The following is a 21,501-nucleotide window of genomic DNA, read 5'->3' on the forward strand; positions in this document are numbered from 1 at the left end:
GCCAGCCTGTGTGAGACGCTGTGAAGCCCCGGCCACGCCGCACCCCCAGGCACCCCAGGGCGGGCCTACTCACCAAATGCAGTCAGCACCAGTGTGTAAGTAGTCAATGTAGGGAAGGTGGTTTTGGTCTCGAGACCAGCATGAGGTAGAAAAGACCATGCCAATATTTAGCCAGGGAATTGTCACTCCTGAAACAGAGAGAAAGAATATGGCATTCTGAAGCATAGCACCATGTCTCTGAATAACAGCCATCAAAAATTGCTTTCTTCTCCCCAAATAAGAAGAGAAAGAAAGAAATGGGATGCAAAACCAGAGAGACAAAACCCAGTGAAAAGAAGCTACTTGCTCTTTCCTGCTTACTTACTACACACAAGCGAAGCCAGGGCAATGGACATTGTTACAAACAGTAACAGAAAGCATCTTACTTCTTAAGCTGGCAGCAAGGTGCCCCAGGGAACGTGACCATGATGACTGCTGTCAGTACAGCAGCCCTGGGCTGTCCCCCAAGGCTGAGAACAGAGGTGCCAAACCTCCGCTGCTTTGTTGGAGGCAGAAGCACACAGCCTGCGTCTGACCAGGCCAAGAATAACCAACCGCCTCCACCTGGGTGTGCAGGGTCCCAGCCTTCAGTGACCCGGGCCCAAGGATGCCCAGCTTTCCCAAATATCTGCACACAATGTATCATTCAGGAGCTTACAGCAGTCTGAAGGAGTCAGGGCTTCTGATTTGAAAATTTACCAATTTAAAGGTGAGAGGCTGGCCACTAAGCACCTGCCTAGCTTCTAGGTGCTGTGATTTGTTCACCTTTCCACATATTTAGGGAATTCAATTACAATTCTATTTCTCTTTCCTACTAATCAATGCCTTTACTATATCTGCTCTACACCTAATTCCCTATCCCTTTCCAGCCAGTTAAAAGGAACTGCCTGGTTGCAGTCCTGGTGAGGGGACGCTCATTCTTCAACCTGCCTGGGGGGAACCTCTCAGCCCTAAGACAGCAGCCGCGTCAGACTTACCAGGGACAGCACCGAGGTGACGCAGGATGGACCCTGTGTTATTGGGGAGGACGGTGAGGTTCCATCCATGCCTGCCAAGGAAAGAAGAGGGGCGTCACACACTGGCAGGGAGGGATGCCATGCAGCCCCCAGTGTGCACAGCAGAATCCGACTTTACCTTGAAAAGGGTTCTGATTTTCCCACCGGGAACCCGCTGCCATGAGTGTTCGTGTCCACCTTGCCACAGTGCACCGCCACGTGGCAGTCCTTCTCTTCCACTAACCGCCAGTACTCTTGCTGTGGGGAGAGGTGAGGACAGTCAGGCCACTCACTGAACCTGAGCACAAGGCCCAGCTCAACCGAACGGCGTGGGGACGCTAAGGCACTGCACGAGGACACAGCCCTCGCAGAACCTCCTCCAAGAGGGCGTGAGCGGGGCAGAGGCGGCCAAGGCCCTCTGCAGGCGGAGCCAGCCAGCGCTGAGCGCGGGACTCGGGCACCTCGTCCGCACGCCCACAGTCACGGCACCACCATTTACAGCAGCTGAAATTGAACACAGTCGTGTCCATCGAGAGATCAATGGATGAGCCAAAGGTGGAACTGTCCATGCCTCGGCTACCATTCACACTACAACAGGGACGAGCCCTGAAGATGTAGGGCCCTGTGAGATGCGCCAGGCACACGAGGACAAATACTGTACCAGTCCCACTTACGTGAGCAGGAGCAGTACGAGTCACAGACACTGAAGGCAGGGTGGCAGGGGCGGGGGGCACCGGTCGGGGTGCACTGCCGAGGGTGCGGTCTCAGTGGGCAGGGTGAGCGGCATTTTGGAGAGGGAGGGGAGATGCTTGCACCCATCTCACACCACTGAACCGCACAGTTAAAAATGGTTAAGATGGCCAATTTCAAGGTGATCACAATTGAAAAACCATTTACATGAAAAGGGAGTAGAGAATGCAATGGTAAGGAGGAGGCTGAAGATGTGTCACTATGGTCCTTAGAATGGGCTGGATACACCCTCAGCTCCAGCCCCATGACAGACATGTGCCTCGCACACCTCCCCGGACACCCATCCTGACCTCATCGCCAGGCTGGCGGCCCTGGCTGCACGTGAGGACCTTCTGGGGAATAAAATCCACATACAGCCTGCAGCCCACACCACTGAATCAGACGCCCGTTTAAAAACCTTTCCAGGTGGCCTGGTGACTGCATCCTAAACACATACGGGGCAGAGAGTGGGTCAGGAACGCGGCTCCCTAACAGGGAGGTGTGCCCAGCTTACCTTGAGGCAACTCCCCACACACAGAGGCACTGTTTCATTTTGTTCTCGATTATCATTCCAGAAACACAGCTTCACCTTCCCAATCTCAGCAAAGCCCACTGAGCTGGACCCACCTTTCAAGGAAGAAGCCTAACCAAGAACTACTTGGTGTCACCAAGTCCAAGTCTGCCCAGAGAAGTGCCACCGGTGACGGCACACCGGTGCCCACGCTCCCTGTGCCTTCCACAGAGAGGGACCAGCCTGGAGGGCCCAGAGGCCCCGGGCCAAGAATAAACTCAGCATCACTGAAGGCCTGAATGCCTTAAGCAGATTTCCTCGAACGTAAGGAAGCAGCAGTCTGGTAGAGGGGATGTGACAGTCCCAGCCCTGCCACCCGTGCACCAGGCCAACAGCGACCGCTGGCGGACGACAAAGGTGCAAGGAGGAAAGGACACCGGCTGAGGGAGGGCCACCCCGGTGGCTGAGCACTGGCCTCAGGCGAGAGGAAGGCCCTGCCTTCTTTGAAGCACCCAGAAGTTAAGACAGCCTTAGACAAAAAGCTTGGATTTTAGCAAATCTTCCCTTTGTGTTTAAATGTTATGTAACCGCTAAAGCAAAAGCTGGACTCTCAGAGAGAATGAATGCTCGAAGAAGAAACTGAAAACAAGCTAAGCTTTCCTCGTGCTGTGGATGGTGCGAACCCTGCACCCTCAGGGACGCCCGCCAGGATGGGTATTGTGCGACAGAGGCCTCCAAAAAGCCTCGTTCCTTTCTCTGACGCCTCTAACACAGATGCCACGGGCACTCCGGAAGCAGCTGGGACGGTCACACGTGTCCCGGGATCAGGGCTGCCTGACTCCGTGGTTGGTGGAATGTGCCCTCCGCGGGAGACAGGGCAGAGTCAGACCAGCCGCAGTGTGCTGCTCAAAGGCCGCCCCAGAGCACGGAGCCCGGGCAGCAAGCGCGCAGCAGTGGAGACCAGGCCCACAAGGAATGCCAGCAGTGGCGAAGGAGAACGCTGAATTCACCAGTCTGGGAAACTAGGCCCGGAACACCCAGGTGGAACCTGCCGTGCTTCTGACAGTGACAGACTGGCAGTCTCACTTCTGGGGAAACCTGGTCAAATCAGGATGGCTGGGCCCCCTAGTGGTCAACCTGGCCTTTACCCAGAAGAGGTGGCCCCAGCCCCCAGAGGAACACAAGGTGTGGCCTCAGTTAGACACCGGACAGACAGGATGCAGCTGACAGAGCCTGCTCCCCGCCCACAGCTGCCCTCAACCAGCCACAGGAGTTTGCCTTCTCTCCCTGACAGGACCCGGTGCTGCCGAGGGCCTGCCAGTGCCCGCGTCTGCAAGTTTACACACTCGGCTGGGCCCTGGCCAAGCGGAGGTAAATGAAAAGACCTGGTCTCTGTCCTGGAGCGCCTCACACAAAACTCCCCCTAATTGGTCTGGGCACAGAGGCGCTCACTATCTTTCCAACCTCGCACTAACTCCAAGAACAGAGTTGGCAGAAGCATAATAATGGCCATCTGCCAATCCCGCTAATAAAACAGAGCAGGAGAACAGCACCACTACGGTTTCAGGGAATTCCAAACATTCCCCTGCATAACAGACACACAGAGGGCAGCAGAGGCAGCCAGCTGGGGGGACGCCCGGCCCACCCCTGGCCGGTGTCTCTTCGCCTCTGGTCGGGGTAAGTCAGGGACAAACTGGGAGTCTCACTCCCTTCATTCCACTTTTTTTTTTTTTTGACTCTGAAGAAGTTTAGATTAACTGGAGTTAAAACTGCTGGCTGCCCCAGTACACAGAAGAAAGCCAACCCCTCAGGTTTTCTCAGGCGAAGGGGGTGGGGGCACCACTCGGTCAGGACGAGCCCAGCTCACCTCGATTTCAGCCGGTGCGGGCTCCTTGCTGAAGCACATGTTCATGATGTTTCTGGCTGTTCGATAAAACGTTGTTAGAGAAACAGACCTTCCCTGGAAAGAAAACAAAAACAACAGAGTCCAGCACAAGCAACACAGCTGAGCCCTAAGCCCACACCAAGCCAGCCCCAGCCACGGGCTCTGCCGGTGCCCCCCACAGCCGGGCCAGTCTGTGCCCCGAGTTAATACAAGCAGAGAAGGCAGGAGGCTCCTCAGTGCTGACAAAGGGGGTGAGGACACACGGCTGTTGTAGCTACAGGTGCACACAGACTGGCATGTGGAAGACAGGCTGTGTGCTAGGAGGCCATGGCAGAAGCACATTGGAAACAAGAAGTGCACTTACTTCCAGGGTCCTTTTTACAGAGCAGCTTTCCCTTTCTGCAGAAATGGGGACAATGTGGGAAGAGAGGCAGAATCCCTCAGCTCACCCACGGGAGGGGAGGACACAGGGCGTGGGCCAATGAAGCACTAACAACACTAAGATGGACCCAGGAGAGAAGCCTGGAGATCCTTGGAGACAGAAACTTAGGGCGACTTCCACACCCCGGGGGTCCTCACCATGTGAAAACCTCGTGGGTCTGCGGTGACAAAATAACCTGGCGACTCCCTGGCTGTCCCACTCACACCTCCTCAGGGAGGGCCTTTAGATGCCGAGCATCCCACCCCCCCCCCCCTTCCCCAGTGACATTCAAAATGACACGCTCACTCGGCTCACTGCTCTCCTCTGAGATCCCAGGTCAGACCCTGTCTCCCACCTGCTCCACAGAACGCTGTGCTGCGCAGAGACAAGCCTGTAAGATTCAAGCCTTTCACTCTTTTCTGACCTTGATTACGGAAATATGTACTGAGCCACCCGTTGTGTCTCAGGCCTAGTTCAAGGGGCCTTGGAGAGAAAAGCGATGCCCTCTGGCCCTGTGGAGCTTCCACTCTGCCCGAGGAATGCAGTTCTCGACACACAAGGGCACTGGGGAGGCCCCGAGTGCACCACCCCAGGGCAGAGTGACAGGAGTGGCGGGCAGGGCGGCCGGGAAGGTTGCTGATGAGGTGACACTGGAGCAGCCCCATAAAAAGCACCAGCTCTAGAGCACGTGACAGAGTCTTCTCGTCCTTGGAAGGACAGCCGGAGCAGCCAGTGTGAAGGTTCTGGCGTTTGCTTTTCAGCTTTGTTCAGCAACTCTATGGGGTGCCAGCTCAGGGAAAACACCCCTGCTCAATTCCAAACTTCGCCTGCCATCCTGTTTGTTACAAAATGAATACCTAACTACTGGGAGGGATCTAATTCTGCACCAAGGTGCAGTCCACGGCCCCAGGGTGACGCAGGCCCTCGAGTGCCCAGCGGCTCTGACCACGGCACCACAGCCCTACGCTTAGATTTTTGTGATGAAATCTAAAAATACCTTTTACCAAGCGTACTTTCAGAAAAATTCTTGCTTGGATCCAACTCACTCTCATAAAACTCACCTCCTTAAGTAAAAAATATCTTATTTCATGTGCTGGCTATTTAGTGATAGGGTTTGATGAGCAGTTCCAGTCAAGCAGGGCTTCTCGGGCAAACACTCAGCAAACACAACCCAAAGTGCTCCTGAGTTTACAGCCCACGGTCCACCTTCTCCCTTCCCATAAAACTTCTAAAATGTGGAATCGAAGGAGCCACGTCAGCACACTGCAGGCAGCCAGTCCCTACCCCCACCGTCCCTACAAGGTAACACGGGAAGTAGAAACCCTCTGCGGGTCCAATAATAGAAAAAGTTCTAGACAACCTCTTTCTGGACAGGAGGACAGGGGCTACAGCCCGGCAGAAAAGAAGCATGGCAGCGGGAGGTCGGAAGGGGGCTCCCCGGCATGGACTCAGAAAGAGCAGGGGCACAGCTGAGCCGAGTCCCAGGCTCCCTGCGTGTCTGTGGCGGACCTGCCATCACAAGTCCTCATCGGGCTAGTCGGGTGGGCACGGGCCAGGGCCCGACTCCAGGTGGCGATGGGAATTCGGGGAGTATGGCTGGAGGCAGTGATAACCCCAGTACTCGGACTCCTGGGTATGGCCCATGTACCCATCAAAGCCCAGGCAACCTGGCAGAGGTCTCTCTTAGCTCTGCCCTGGGTACCCACTCACCCTGACAGGGTCAGGGGCTGGCAGCCCCAAGCCTGGCTTTAGAACCAGCTGAACAGGAGGCCATGGTCACTGCGGCTGAGCTGAGGCAGGCGGGCTGCCCAGTGTAAAGCCCCCGCGACCGTGCTTTGCTGGACAGAAGATCTGGCAGCACTGGGAAAACGTGGTGCGCTTCTCCGTTTGCCGGCTCTCCCTGCCTCCTGCCTCTGCAGAGCTTTAATGGTGCGATGCACTGAGAGGTGACAGCTCTATCAGGGCTCCACAGAAGGAACTGGCCACACTAAGCTGGGGGGCAGGGGGAGGGGCAGGGGGCTCTGCAGAAAATAAACATGGAGGCAAAGAAAGCCAGCACTCCAGCCCACACAGGGTCTGGTCCACTGCTGTCAGAGAACCCCCCCCCACCCCAGCCTGAATGTGCAGTTCTCATCCTCCAGGCTGAGGTGGGGTGCTCAAAGGGGCAGGCTCAAAATTGTGAGCAGAGGAGAAACTGCATTTCCATCCTAGCCACTGGGTCCCGGGGCACCTGGGCACGCACTCAGCTCATCCAACAGAGAGAAAGTCCAGGCCTGAAGCGGACGAGCCACCCAGCCCACACTCGCGGCTCCCGAAGGGCGAGCAGGGCCCGCCGCACCTGGCCTGGTGCCCCGAGGCCTGGGTCCTGGCCACACGGCCTCCCCACAGGTGGTGGACATTTCTCTTCAACACGTTTCCCAGAGAAAGCGCTCTGGTGGCCTCCGGACACCCGGAGGCCATCCCTGTGGGCGGCCCCCGGACACCCGGAGGCCATCCCTGTGGGCGGCCCCTGCCAGGCCACACCAGGCGTCTGAGGGCCCCACACGGCCTTTCCCTCACAGCCACACAGGGGCCCCACCTTATATATACACTTGTGGAAGTCGCTGAGGACACCCTTGTCCTCCTCCTCTTCTTTCACCACTTCCTTTTCCTGAGCAAAGAGTCGCCGCCGGCCCGTCTTGAGCTGGGCCTGGCCCACCTCCTTGAGCTTGCTGCGAAAGCCATTCCTGTGGGCCACGCCGTTGATGAGCCCGTTCTTGGGCTCGAAGCGGGGCAGGGGGTGGAACTTGTTGTAGTCGTGCTCCGTGTGGCCCTCCAGGGGTCCCTTCCGCTTCTCCAGGATCTCCTTCTCCATCAGCACCTCCTTCTCCAGCCGCCGGTGCTCCTCGGGGGACAGGGAGTCGTAGGACAGCAAGTACTGGCAGTAGGCCTCCTGGAGCTTAGCCAACCGGTCCTGGGCAGTTTTGGGGATACGCAGCATGTCTGCTAGTTTGTTCCATTTTTTGAGGTCAGTCACTTGCTGCATGCCACCCATCTCATTAATCAGCCGGAAAAAGCAGGCCAGGTCGAGCTCACAGCCTCCTGGGATAGTAAGAGGGGGGGAAACACAGGGTCACTCGGCAGAAAGGACCATGATCAAGACCCCCTCCATTCCTCGGACAGTCTGCTGGTGCCCACGTGTACCAGGAAGCTGCTAGGCTCTTGGGTCAGAACAGCAAACAATCCTTTCTGGCTGTCAGAGAGCTCAGTCTCTGTAAGATGGAACTGAGGACAATTCTGGGCCCTACGGGGGCAAATACAGATGACTAAGGGGCTGCGGAGTAACAGGGGCTACCGTCACAGGTGAGGTGGTCAGGAAAGGCACACCAGGAGGTGACATTTAAGAAGAGGCCTATGGAAGCAGAGAGTTGGCCACGCAAATCCATGGGGAGGGAACATTCCAGTGTCTCCTCGTGCACTGGGGTATGCCCTTTGAACACAGCCAGGGGCAGGTGTAATGAGACAAGGAGCAGCCGCCCATCCCTGGTGAGGGAAGGGCAGGACCCAGGTTGTGCCATTTGGCCCTGCTGATGTCCCAGTGTCACCTGGAACAGCTGTGATGTTGGAAATCACACACTCACACAGCATGTTGTTAGTCCCAATTCTCCTCCTACTACCTCCATGCCACACACACACACACACACACACACCATATATACCTAACACGCACGCATACAACATATACATACCTCACACACAACACCCCCCCAACATATACACCTAACACACACCACACACACAACACATACCTAACACGCACAACATATATACACCTAACACACACCCATACATGCCTAACACACACACAACATACACATACCACACACACAGCCAACATATGCACACTAACACACACACTCCCAATGTACATGTACACTTGAGGTTGCTTGTTTTCAATCCCACAGGGTTCCAGGGTGACAGACAATATTCACAAGGGCTCCTGGCAGTCTGCGCTCTAATGCTTCCCACCATGCACTCAGAGGGACCGCTGATCTTGGAAGGATGTGGAGGCTAGTTTTCACTCCCTCCCCTGGTCGAATCACGGGGCTGTGAGGTGCACACCCACTCAGATGTGCTGGAATGTCTGCACAGCGAGGGCACTGACCAGACCAGACCTGGAAAAGCAGCCTCCCTCCGGCCAGTAATGGGGGAAGTCTTCCAGAATAATCATACCCTGGCTTTTAAGAGGTAAACGCACAACAAAACACTAGATGAGCAAATTAAAGAGAAGAAGCTTTAGGTCTTTGGACGGCAGGAGTACATTTACATCTAGTAACCAAAGGAAAAGCAGCAGGGTCCCTGCCCGAGAACACCACCGAGGCCAGAGGTGGGCTGGGTGTCACCGGACCACCAGATGCGTGTGTGGACCACCTCGGGCGACAGGCAGGTGGCCATCTACTCTGCTTGGCGAGACGCTGGGCTTGGTTGTTTATGAAAAGTGTCACAGCCGTGGGGGGGATCTGCCCGACACCAGCAGACTCTGGGCCTCACTCCGGGGCTGGCGGCACAAAGCCCTGGCCTGCAGAGGCCGTGAGTGAAGCGCGCCGCCCCCGTGTGCCACAGCGGCTCGGACCACAGTTCGCACTAGACGGCAGCCCAGCCCATTTGCTTTTTTCTCTAAAATCATTATAATCCAAGAGCAGTTAAAAATTCACAGTTCTTGCAAATCCATTAACGATTCCTCACCCACCATGACCAGCTGGCACAGGGCCGGCAGGCCCCTGACTGGAAAAGCCCCTCCCTCACCTGCGTCCGTGCTGACCCCACTCCCAGCTGCACAGCAGCTTCCCAAGTGCCTGGGGCGCTCACTTGTTTCGGTGAATTCTGGGAGAATGCTTCAAAACTACTAAGTGCCTTGCACTTGGAGGCGCCTGCGCTCAGACCCACACGAAGGCCCCTGTGGCGACGGGCCGGGTAGGCAGCCCCCCAATGGAGAGTGACAGTGCTTCACACACTGAGGCAGAGACAGTGCACACCCACACCAGCACCGCGCCCCCCTGCTTCTGCTGCTGTGGGAAAGAGTCATGGTTAAAGAAACCTACTCTGAACAAAAGGTCACTGCCTGTCATCACGACAGCATCACCTGAGGACTCCACCTGTCCCTAAGGGACCAGGGCTCGGGGTGGGTAGTGGGACTAGGACACTCACAGCTGGGAGGCCCTGGTGCTGCTCCGCGTCGCTGGACACTGTGCTTGCAGGGCACAGCCTGCACCGTTCCGGCCTGCTCCCGCACCCCCGCCCCCGTCTATCACATGCCGTCCCTGACAATAAACCCGGGACCATAAACCCAGAATTCTTTCAAATTAAGTGATTCTCACTCAGGCATTGGCCCTGGCAGGCACCTGCTGAGAGGAATAATGAAGCCTACATCTCACAAGGAATGCCATCTTCCCACCAGCTCCTGACACTTAAATGCCTGCTAGACATCTCCATTCCTCCCAGCCTCCGAACAGTCCGGGACTCCAGAATGGGGGTGGGAGTGTGCTGTTTCTTGGACCTAGAGCTGAAAGGGAAGCGAGTGAACTTACCCAGCCGCCCCAGAAGGAAACCCCACTCCACAGAGCCCACCTGCCCCTGGCAGAGCGCGTGAATCCCAGGAGTGCGGGGTCCACGAGAGGCGGGGACTGGGGAGCTCCAGACGACCTGCACGAGTGGGGCCTAGGGACCCTGGATGCCGGGGTGTGCGCTCACTAGGAGTCACCGAGCTGACCTCTGCAACCATCCCAGCCACGGCTATGCCTGGTCTCGGGAGAAATGTACCCGTTCCCTGACCCATGGGCTCCACAAGGGCCAAGTTGGTCACCACCAAAGACACAGAAGCTCAAGTAAAAATGAGGAGGATGAAAAGACAAAGACGAGACCGTAGAAGAAATGCGCTGAGGTCTCTTAAGAGCTTGCGGGGAGTGGGTCCTACCCCACGTGACTAGAGTCTTTACAACAAAAGGAAGAGACACCAGGGGCACACACACAGAAGAATGGCCGCATAAGGAAACAGGGAGAAGCCATCTACAGGCCAAGGAGAGAGGCCTCTGAGGCGCCATCCCTCCTGGCACCCTGATTTTGAACTTTTAGCTTCCAGAACTGTGAGCCAATAGCTTCCTGCTGTTTCAGCTCCTAACTCTGTGGTACGGAGCTAGGGCAGCCCAGCAGATGAACCCATGGCAGCAGCATCCCATCACCCTAGACACTGCTCTGGCCACTGCGGGCAGTAGGGGACCCACAGACCCGGATACCCACAAACGCCCAGGACCTGGAAGAAAGATGCGTCAGCTTCCTTCTGAGCAGCAAATGAGCCCAGAGAAGCACATGCTACTGTGAAAGGACAGCGGGCAGGGAGGACCTTACCTATGAGTGGGAGCTCATCCATGGTGATGCCCTGAGATCTGAGGTGCTTCTTGATGCAGGCCAGCCGCTGCACATTGGGGCCCCAGCGCCGGCCCAGCTTGTGGATGTGCTGAATCTGCGTGACGAACCGCATCTCATCGTTGAGCTTGCACTCAGGCCGCCAGTCCGGAGGCGGGATGACCCTGCACATGCCGTACTTCTCCACCTGAGCACGCACCGACTCGATGTAGACGAGCGGGTCGTGGAACTCCTTGGCCGACGGCCTGAGCACGGGGATCTCGTCCATGGCCGCCCACCCGGCCCGGCCGGACCCCTTCTCGGGCTTGGCCGCCGCCTCATGCGGCTTGTGCAAGGGCTCCGGTTGCGAGGTAGAACGATTTTCACAGGAGGCGCCATCCGCCCTGCCGTGTGCTTGTCTGCCCAGCGTGCTCCTCCCGGCCGCCGCCCGCTTTGGCCGGTTCCTCTCCAAGCTCCGCTCGGGCACTTCCTTCTTCACATGTCCGTTCAGCGGAGCTCTCTCCACTGGGGCCGGGGATGCCACCGCCACCTTCCTGCCAGAGGCCTCAGCAGAGCCGGCTGCCCCTTTCATCTTCTTGGGGGGCGACTGCGGCTTCTCTGTCTGGTGTGCCTCTTCCAGTCTCCTCTTGGAATTCCGCAGCCCCTCCCGCAGCTGCCGACCCCCCACCTCCTTAGTGCATGACTTTTGGTTCAACCTGCCACTGACCTTGAGGCCATTGACGGCAGGCCCGGTGGACTTGGACGCCCCCCCCGAGGGATAGCACCTGTTTGCGGGTTTTTGCATTGCTACTTTCAGTTTTCCCTGAGATTGTGTGGTTGACAGCTGAACTGGGCTTGTGGTGATTGGGTTTGGTTTCCTTGACCAGTTCTCTCTTGGCTTTGGTGTATGTGACAGTCCCCTTAGTCACCGTTGCAGTGTACTTCACAGTTTTGGACGGTGAAGGTCTGACTTCGCGCATCTTTTTGGCACTGGTTGCACTTGTACCCAGAGATGACATTCGAGTGACTCCGTTTACCTTCGAAACCTGGGAGGCAGCAGGAGAGGCAGAGGTTGAAAAAAGCAGAATTAGTACCTGCCAAGAAGGCAACCTCCACACACTGGTCACTGAACAGAGACATGGGCTGCCTGCAAAGGCAGAGAAAATGCACAGCCCCGAACTCAACTCCGAGGTGCTCTGTGTCAGACACTCGGCATGACTCCACACCCACCCTTCTTTTTCCTGGTGTGCCGAACACGCAGGTTTGTCCCTGGGGCTCTCTCAGGAAACTGGGTGTTTCACAATGAGGCCCTTTCCATGTGCCCGCCAATCACCTGCCACAGGTTAGGTGGCAGGTTAAATGCTGCCATAACATTTATAGCAGCAAGATCCTGCCCATTTGGGGGAGCAAGAGCATGTATATCGCTGGCCCTTGAATAACGCAGGGGACGAGGGGCACCAAACCCTACTCTCTGTGGTTGAAAATGTGTGTACAATTTTTTGACTCCCCAAACACCCTGTCATCTCTCACCATCTGCAGGGAATTAGTTCAAGGACCCCCATGAATACCAAAATCTTCGATTCCCAACCCCTTATATAGAATGGCTTAGAACAAAGCATACAGTCAGCACTCTGCATCCAGAGACTCCCAACAGCAGTTTTAAAATACCATTTCCACTCTGTGGTTGGTTGAATCCGAGGACGTGACAACCAGGGATACAGAGGACCAACCGTGTATTCATTGAAAAGAAGCCACACCCAAGTGGGCTCTCCCAGCTCAAGCCCATGCTGCTAAAGAGTCAACTGTGTGCACGCATGCACCCGTTTTAAAAAGGTACGCTTGCTATTCTGCATGCTCCCTTTAAAGCATGATCTGCCTGCAGAATTTAAAAATCTATATGAAAAAAAAAAAAAAAAAAAAAAGAACAAGAGCAAATCGTGAGGCTCAGCTTTGATGAGGAAGTATGGCTGTCTACCATCAGCCCCTGTCCATCTTGTCTTCTTTGAGACCAAGCCATGCAGCGCCTTGCTGAATAACACTGGGATGCACTTGACCTCTTCAGTGAAGCACAACATGCGCAACCCTCTTCTGCATAGGCAGTTCCTATTTTCCCAGCCTTAGTAAACTTCCAGCTCCACGGGGAATGGGTAAACAAGCAGCCTCTGCAAGGGCCGTCGTACAGCTAGCATACCACAGTGATCCCATGACACAAAGAAGTCACCTCTTTATACAGAGAAACCAGACGATATATATGGGAGGACACCAGAAGTGCATTAATTTCCAAAGAACAAGGAAGGGCCCACCAGAGTGGCTGCTGCTGGGCCGGCTGGTTTAGGATGGACGTGGAGTCACAACTCTGCCTCTCAGTGACCTCTGTCATGTCATTTAACATCTCGGTATCAAACTCATCTGCAACATGAGTTAAAAAAGTACAGAAACTCCAGGGTTGGTTCCATCAGCACCACGACCTCCAAAAGATGTAGACTAAAAAATTACACAATTACTGAGAAACAGTCAGTAGAAACAACAGCCCTCTTTTCCCACCAAGCACCCTTGAGAAGGAGGTGACAGGGTGGAGGGAGCCTGCACTTCCAAGTCAGCAAGGCTGACCAGCTGCAATCATGCAAAAATGTCTCCCTCCTTCCTCATAACTGCTGAGACCAAAAGCAGTTTCTGTCTTTCAACACCACCCTGGGGCTGTGCAGCCGCCTCATCATTAGGAGTCCAGTTTCCAGAATACTGAGCCTGAGGTTTAAGTCACCTCTGCCCTATGCCTAAGCCTAGCCCAGGAATATGCAATTTGCTTAAGAGGGGAAACAAACAGAAACAAAAGTCAAACTTTCCCACTGGTGTCCAAACCAGTGGTTTACCCTGGGCCCCCATCTCCCTAAGTTCCTTACCCAGTAGGTCTGGGATGGGCCCAAGAATCACCTGGGACTGACCCGAGGACATACTTTGAGAATTACTGAAGCAAACTATTAGCAGAAAGTTCCAAAAACAGAAAAAGGCAAGAAGCCACTGAGACCTGTATTTCTTTATATGCCACCAATTTTATACGGTCCTATGAAAGCCTTAAATTTTCAGTATGCAGCTGTGTTCCATGAGCCACTCCCTGATGTGTAGTGAACCAGGTTTCTGGTGAGAGCAGGCCTGGACTTCTGGACTCTGCGGTGCCAGGCCCCGCTGGAAGAGACAGCCCAGGATTCTCCATGCTTGGGACCCTAGAGAGCAGCAGGACTGACAGACTCAGGTGGGAAAGAGAGGGGGTCTAAAACAAAGCGGGGAAAAAAAAAAACCCAACAACAACAAAACCAAACCTAGTATCCTGGCCACATAAATTAAAAATAAAATTTATAAAACAGGGTGGGGGTAGCAAAGACAAATTTCCCATGCTAAGTACTACTAATTTAGAATAGGAAGTATGGTGAGGAATGCAAATATCTCTAATTTTTCTCTTCTTTCAAATCCTTCCATTGACTAAAAACAAAACAAACCACTTATAAACAAAAGCAAACAGTAACATGCAGCTGTGGCTCAGAGATTTTTCCACAGTCAAGACCCTAGAAGGGCTTCAGGGACCCGTGACTTCAGTGCAGAGCTAGCTGCACTTCCCAAGAGCGGAAGACACGCTCTTCAGGCCTCCGTCTTCCAGTAACTCTTCAGAGTCCAACCTGTTCCCACTCTTCCCCCAGTCCGCACTCAGGCTGACTGCACAGTACACCTGAGTCTCTCCTGCAAGCTGAGGAATCACCTGTGAAAATGGCCAACCTGTCCAGTGCTGGGCACCATCGCCCACCAACACACAGTGCAGCTGCCAGTCGTCACATCTTGCAGAGTCAACTTTAGGTTCAGTGGTTCTCAAACCTGGGACCCCAGAGAATCCCTGCAGGAGCCTAAAAACAATCCTGATTCCACAATCTAACCCTCCCTTTCCCCTATTCTGATCTAATCAGCGAGGAGACAGAAAGGGGGCCAGTGTCTGCAAGCTCCAGGATGGCTCAGTGTTCCTGAAAATATTTGGCCCTGCCCTTCCCCCACACCACTGTCCTCCTGTGGGAAGCAGGAAGCCAGAGTTGCACGGTTTTCAGAGTCTGCCTCAAAAGTGAGTTTAGGGCCTGTGGATCCACCCAGTCCAGTTCCTCAGGGACACCTGACCGCTGGCTGGCTAGGTGACAAGGCAGTGCATTTCTGCCGGGTGGAATTCTATGTAAGTATTTCACTATCTTCAACAGCAAAAAGATCACTTTTTGTTTACATATTTCTTTAAACTTAAAAACTGCCTTACTGCCAAGAGGTACAGCCAACTACTCTGCTCTACCAAAAAAATGAGTTACTCCATTCATTTCCATCCTCACCGTTCTAACAGTGCTCATGCAAGTCTTATACACGTAACAAGCTTGAAAACTAAATGTAGCCCTCTCACAACCCACTAGAACAATGAACTTTAATTCAGAAGAAATAAATCATGAAGATAAGAGAGGGCATGTTTCGTTGACTGGAGCCACAGCTCCTACCCACAGCCCAAACTGGATGCCTGCATGCGTGATTGCCCCTGGTGGCATGAAGCTGCTGACAAGCTAACCCAAGCCCCGATCTGCCCCACCAGCTGCGCCATGTGAACTAAAGGAACAAAACAGAACCAATAACCCAAGACTCCCCTGGTCACATACACATGCCTATTCCTTGGCCTTGTACTTATCTCTCAGGGTCCAATGTTTAATCAGTACCAAGGAAAACAGCAGAATGTTAGAAGGCATTGTTCTACTTGCTACTGAGTTCTCCCCACAACACCGCCTTGTCAAATAGAACCAAACACTGGCACCTGGCCAGCTCACCACAGGGGTCTGGTATCACTGCTTGCATCCCAAGGAAGTGCTTACACTGAGCGTATGACAGAGAGGTCATTTTCATTCACTGGAGAATTGACACAAAGGTGGCATACGGCAGAACCCTCCAACATGCAACTTTACTTTTTTTAAAGTGGTTCCTTGTCTCAGCTCTGATATGAATTTCTAACTTTGCATCCTTCTCACCCCAACTCTCACCCAGCTCTGCTGGAATTGGGGTGTCTGTAGCTTGTTCTCCTGGGCCCACCACCACCCATTTGTCACCTGTGGCTCAGGCTACCCCAAGCACACAGCAACCAGTCCTAGTCAAGCCACCCTCACTCAGTTCAACCAGAAATTCAACTGCCAAGCTCTCATTCCCACTAGAGGGAACCATTGAGTCTTGGGTGCCTCTGCCCACTCTTTCAGAAGTGAGAACAGCAGCAAGGGAGCTCAAGAAAAACATGTTAGTTGGGAATAATCCACATGAACTTTAAAACTTGAATTAAAAATGAAGGAGCCTAAAATAAGCAGGAGTCAGGCAGTGAGTTATGGATGAGCAGGAAGGCCTGCTGGAGTGGCAGGCTGCTCAGCTAGAGAAAGGGTCTAAAGACCTAAGTGCGTGAGCAGCAGGACAAGGCAGTCCGTCAGTCCTGCTCTCAGAGAGGAAAATCTGGGTCTGGGGCCGTCCCTTGTCTTCTTGTAACACCTGCTCTCACTATAGGCAACTTAACTGCGTCACAAATACCACTTAACAAAATTGTGCAATTAAAACTATAGTTATAACCTGATGAGGAGCATGGTGAGATCTTAAACATTCTTATAGCAAAGGCATTGTTTCTGACATTGTTCTCTCTGGAAGCTCATGTTTCATTTTTCAGAACTATTTACGAACATTCCCAATTCTTCAGTTTGAACAGAACTGAAACTGCCTTGAATCTTACAAGGCTAAAACGTTGCCGCAACCCATCTATTTTCATGTGAAAACCACTCCTCCACAGGTAGCACAGTTCCCAGGTCCCCCATCCCGGCACATCTACTGGTGGCCCACAGGCCAGCACGGTCTCGGAGCCACAAACAGGGAGGCAGCCATGCTCAGCATAGGGCAGCATCTGCGTCCTGGCCTGCAGACCACACACAGTTCTGCACAAGTAAAAACCTCCGCATGACTCTCTTTGGAAACTAGCATTTGAAAACCCTTCCTAGGTGTGAGCTCATCAGTTTTGCTATCCTAAATGTCTTTTACTGAATTCAAACTGCAGTGCTATTTTAAGGAAACAAAAAATAGTTTTCCCTCCTTTGTTACTACCACACATCCAGATTATAATCCAGGGGAGCCACTGCTGCTGACCAGCACCGGGCTGTTACATCCAATCGCACATCACAGGGCAAGGGGGCGTGTTTGGTGTTACGGAAGGTGAAGGGCTGGCAAGGCCCCTCCCACCAAGATAAAGGCACAGGGGAAGTGCCAGTTCACAGGTCCTAGTCTCAGGGCTGAGGGCCTGTACAAAGCTTAAGAACTAGATGTGGAGCTGTGCCAGGTAGTGGGGGGAAGGGCAAGCATGTAAAAAAAGTGTGAGTTATCAGATAATGCCAGAGCAAACAGGGCAGATTCACTTCTCTGCAGACCCCCCCTAAAAACACTGGCCCCTTCACTCACCCACCCATACTTCCTACAGTCATGTGCATCCCTCTTCTTTGGGCTGACATAAAAAAATAAATCACATTTGAAAACAAAGATCAGAGTATCCTTTGGGCCCCTATCGTTTATTCAGTTGAAAGATGAAGGGTCAGATTCTAATTATTTGCATCAGGTTATTACAAAGGAATCTACAACTTGCTTTTATTGGCCTTATTTTCAGAGTATTTAACTAATGGGATGAGAGTTTCAAAATTATCCTTTTATTTCTCACCACGTTCCTGTGAGAGGAGTGGGCATAATTGGCTCCAAAAGAACAACAGGGCCCAGAAAAGTTGAATATCACATCCCAACTCTCAGAGAAGGCCCTGGACAAACAAAGCCACACTGGAACTGGGAGCCCTGGGCCACCCCTTCTGAGATGAGGGGAGGAGGCGACAGGAGGAAACCCCTCGAATGCCTTGCACGGTCGCTAACCGAGAACAAGAAAAGCAGCAGTCCAGGCCCAGCTCCTGTGCTTGCTCTGACGATGGGAGTGTGCTTTCTAAGGGGTACCTCCTCCAGTTCTGAGGGAGCACCTGAAACAGGCCACTTGCGCACTCCACGGAGCAAGGGGTACCTCCTGCTCCCCTCAAATTTTACCTCCATCGGTGGGAATTCCTCTTGTTCGGTAACAAAGGGAAATCCTGCACTCTAAGGCCGGCGCTAGGAACATTTTACTCAAGCCAGATTCATACATAAAAATGAAAGGTGTGTGTGTGGTTTGATTCCACGAGAACATAAAGTCACGTGTTCACCTTTACAAGCACTTCATTCCTGCCCCACAGATGGGTCCTCACCTTTTCTGGGCCCTGTTTTAATTGTTCTCTTTCATAAGCAAAACATTTGTAGGGCAGTTCTGCACAAGTTGCCTATCAGTCCATAAACTTTGGAAATAGAATGAAGATGATTCATTAACGACACAGAAACCAAGGGCATGGTGCACCCTATTCTTTGTGCTTCTCAATCCTGAAATTGGGGCACCCAGAGCTGGGGAAGGGGGGCAATTCCACTATCACGCTCAGTCATTCTAAGAAAACACGAGGAGCTTTGTACAGGGACAGTACCATAGCTAAGCGGGTGACCCAAGTTTCGATTATTGCTGATTTTTTTAAAAAAAGAACAAGAATGTTTAAAATGTGTGAAAACCACTTGCTTTATCTCAAGATAACACAGTCAAGGATGAAGTGTGGGAACACAAGTGAGGATTCTTGCTTTGTCCACCCCACCCCAAATGAAGAGCTGAGTATTTGAAAGCTATACGTTAATACTAACATCATGTATGTACACACACATTCCTGTGTATGCATATGAATAGTCATGTAAGAGAGAAATTAATCTAACATTATCAAGGATGAGAAAAGACCACAGGTACAGAATAACTCAACAAAAGGAAGAATTCCACTATCTTAACACCACATGACCGTATTTTAGCTGTTCTGGAATACCAACAGCCAAGAAATTTCTTTAGCCCACCCAAACCTTGCCAGGAACCAATCTTGAAAGATGTAGTTTCCCTTTGATTCCAGGGGAAAATTTAACTCGGTGTGGTAAAATTCTCAGTGCAAGCTCATCTATGACCCCATGGGCTCACTGACTTGAAAATGCAGTGAGAGAAGGAGCAGAGGGGTCAATGAAACGCCCCCTGACTGGGTGAGACAGCCCTTCACTGTGTCGCCTCCAGGCACCTGCCTTTATCCCCGCCATCTCCCTCCCAGGCCCTCAGAGATCATTGTCTAAGGACACGAACACTGTGACAGCAACAATGGCTGAGCCCTGAGGCCATTCTTAAGAGTTTCCCCAACAGGATCTCTGTGTGTTTCTTTAGTCTGACTCTGAAATAGGGGGCTGTGAGCCAGGGGGCAGGAGAGCAGTGCTCACTAGCCCTCTACTGATCCCAGGGGCAGGACTGACATGTGCTCAGCTGAGTCAGTTCCCTCGATGCTCGCCGTGTACCCATCATACACAGCAGCTCAGCGATGGAGCACGGGACCACATACCTCTTCTGTTCAGGAGTCCTGGTGGACAGATGCTAACTTGTCACATTAAGATGGGCAGATAAACAACAGACCAGGGTCATCCACTGACAGCAAAGCAGTCTGCAGGCCTGTTTCAAGGCATACTAATGCACTTCTGGCCTTACCAATAACGGCTCCCGGTACTCTGTGACTCATCTGGCACCGAGGGAGTTCCCTTTCCAATCTACTGCGGTACACCAGACGCAGGAACTCACGGCACTTGGCAGGTCCACCACTGGCCCTGCGAGACCAAACTCCACAGGAGAAGAACATGCGCTCACACCCCCATGCAGAGGTGAAGTTTCTCTCTCCCCACCTCACCACTGAACATTATGTTCCTGTTTTTTGAGGCCTTGAAACATAGACTTCCTGAGGCTACTACTCACATTTTTTCCTTCAGTTAACTTGGTGATATGCTGTGATGGCACCTGGAAGGCAGGCAGACAGGCAGGTACCTTTGGGCCAGACTACCATCACGTGTGTGGAAGGGCAGGGCTTTACCTGTTTCCGTAAGTCCTGAGCTGACCGATGCAGAGAGGGGTGGTGGTGGTTAGCAGCGGGCCCCTTGGCGGAGGAGCCCGTGGAGGGGGCCGAGGGGGGGTGGTTCGCTGGAGCCTGCTCCCTCCGGCTGTCAGCCCGGTGATCACTGTGCTTCTCCTTGCCGGGAGTGGCCTCTTTGCTTTTGTGTTTTTGAACAGGTTCTTTCTCCCGCGACGACCTGCTGGAACCATTGAACACTAGAAGGAAAGGAGAACGGAGGAATCAATCACTACACTGAGCATGCTGCCTGCTATGGAACCTGAACTTCCTGAAGTCGAAAAGCATGAGAAAAGGCAAACATTCTGCACGTTAAGTCTCATCACACTAACAAGGGCAGCCCCAAGTCAAAGCACATCAGCACCAGGCTGCAGAGTGAAATTGAAAAATTATAAGCATACCTTAAGAATTATTTGCTTTGGCTGAAATGATTGAAAAATCCACTTTTAAAAATTCCTACCAAGAAACTCCAGCAGCCCTCAGAATGTCAACATAATGCCTTAAAAGACAAAGAGAAATTAAAACATATAAACCAACACCAACAGTCATTCCAAGAACAGGAGCACTTCATGTATAAAGATACAGAGGATCTGGAATAAGATAACACATCCTCAAATTTAAACTTGTCCATTTTGAGGCTGAAGATCTGCCAATGGACATGGGTCAGGAGAGTAGCTGCTTGACCTGACCCATCCGTGACCACAGAGGAGGGTGAGGGGCATGGGGGCCCTGAGCCAGACCCTCTTCTACTGCAGAAGTCGTAACGGCAGTCACAGCTGACATGCGTGCGTGCTTTCCATGAGCCAGGGGAATGATGCCACTGTCATAAAGGGCAGTAAGCCTTTGAATTCAAAGGAATGGGATGTTGTTGCCATGCCCACATCACGGATAAAGCCAACAGGCATGGAAAGGTTGAGCACTTGGCCCAGGCCATGCTGCCTGTCACTAGCACCTCCCCACCCACCCTGCTCGGGCCCCCACGTGGCTCTCAGTGTCAATTCCCAATGCACATACTGGATACCACCCCCTTAGGGGGCCAGAAGAGAATAGTGATACTCAGGGTTTTTACAATACACTTCAATGACATTGCTGTCAAGAGTTTCCTCTACTTTATAGCTAGGACTTGCAAACACAGACAGACTCCTGGGTCTGGCTCCTCTCCAGGAATCATCAACAAGACTTTCCCACTTGTTCCTTTCTCACCCATGGGGCTCCCCTCCCCACAAGCCATCCCAGCAGGCCGGGGAGGAAGGCCTCCCTGTGCCTGGTCTGCTCTGCCTCATGAGCTTCAGGCAGAGCAATGTGGGGAAGCAACAGTGAACCCCTTCAGCTGTCATTTTTAGGAGGCTTCTAGTCCATTTCCTAACAGAAGAAGCCTTAAAAGGTCACCGAGTCTACCCAACCATCGGGTACTTGCAATATTCCAGGTAGAACTCACTACCTGACCAGGCAGCTGTAGAGAGAAAATTCTTCTTCCTTTC

At 53.0% G+C, this 21,501-nt stretch overlaps 1 protein-coding gene across 1 annotated transcript in view; it reads right to left on the bottom strand.

The window, feature by feature from the left end:
• Positions 1-21,501, bottom strand: part of JARID2 (jumonji and AT-rich interaction domain containing 2) — a 254,197-nt gene that overhangs the window by 13,989 nt on the left and 218,707 nt on the right. The window contains 8 exon segments of the mRNA XM_028511671.2: positions 74-188; positions 1,017-1,087; positions 1,174-1,292; positions 4,142-4,234; positions 7,159-7,661; positions 10,965-11,733; positions 11,735-12,007; positions 19,985-20,220. Coding sequence (XP_028367472.1) covers positions 74-188; positions 1,017-1,087; positions 1,174-1,292; positions 4,142-4,234; positions 7,159-7,661; positions 10,965-11,733; positions 11,735-12,007; positions 19,985-20,220 — 2,179 coding nt within the window.

This window comes from Phyllostomus discolor, chromosome 5, assembly GCF_004126475.2.
Source record: "Phyllostomus discolor isolate MPI-MPIP mPhyDis1 chromosome 5, mPhyDis1.pri.v3, whole genome shotgun sequence".
Classification (NCBI taxonomy): Eukaryota; Metazoa; Chordata; class Mammalia; order Chiroptera; family Phyllostomidae; genus Phyllostomus; species Phyllostomus discolor.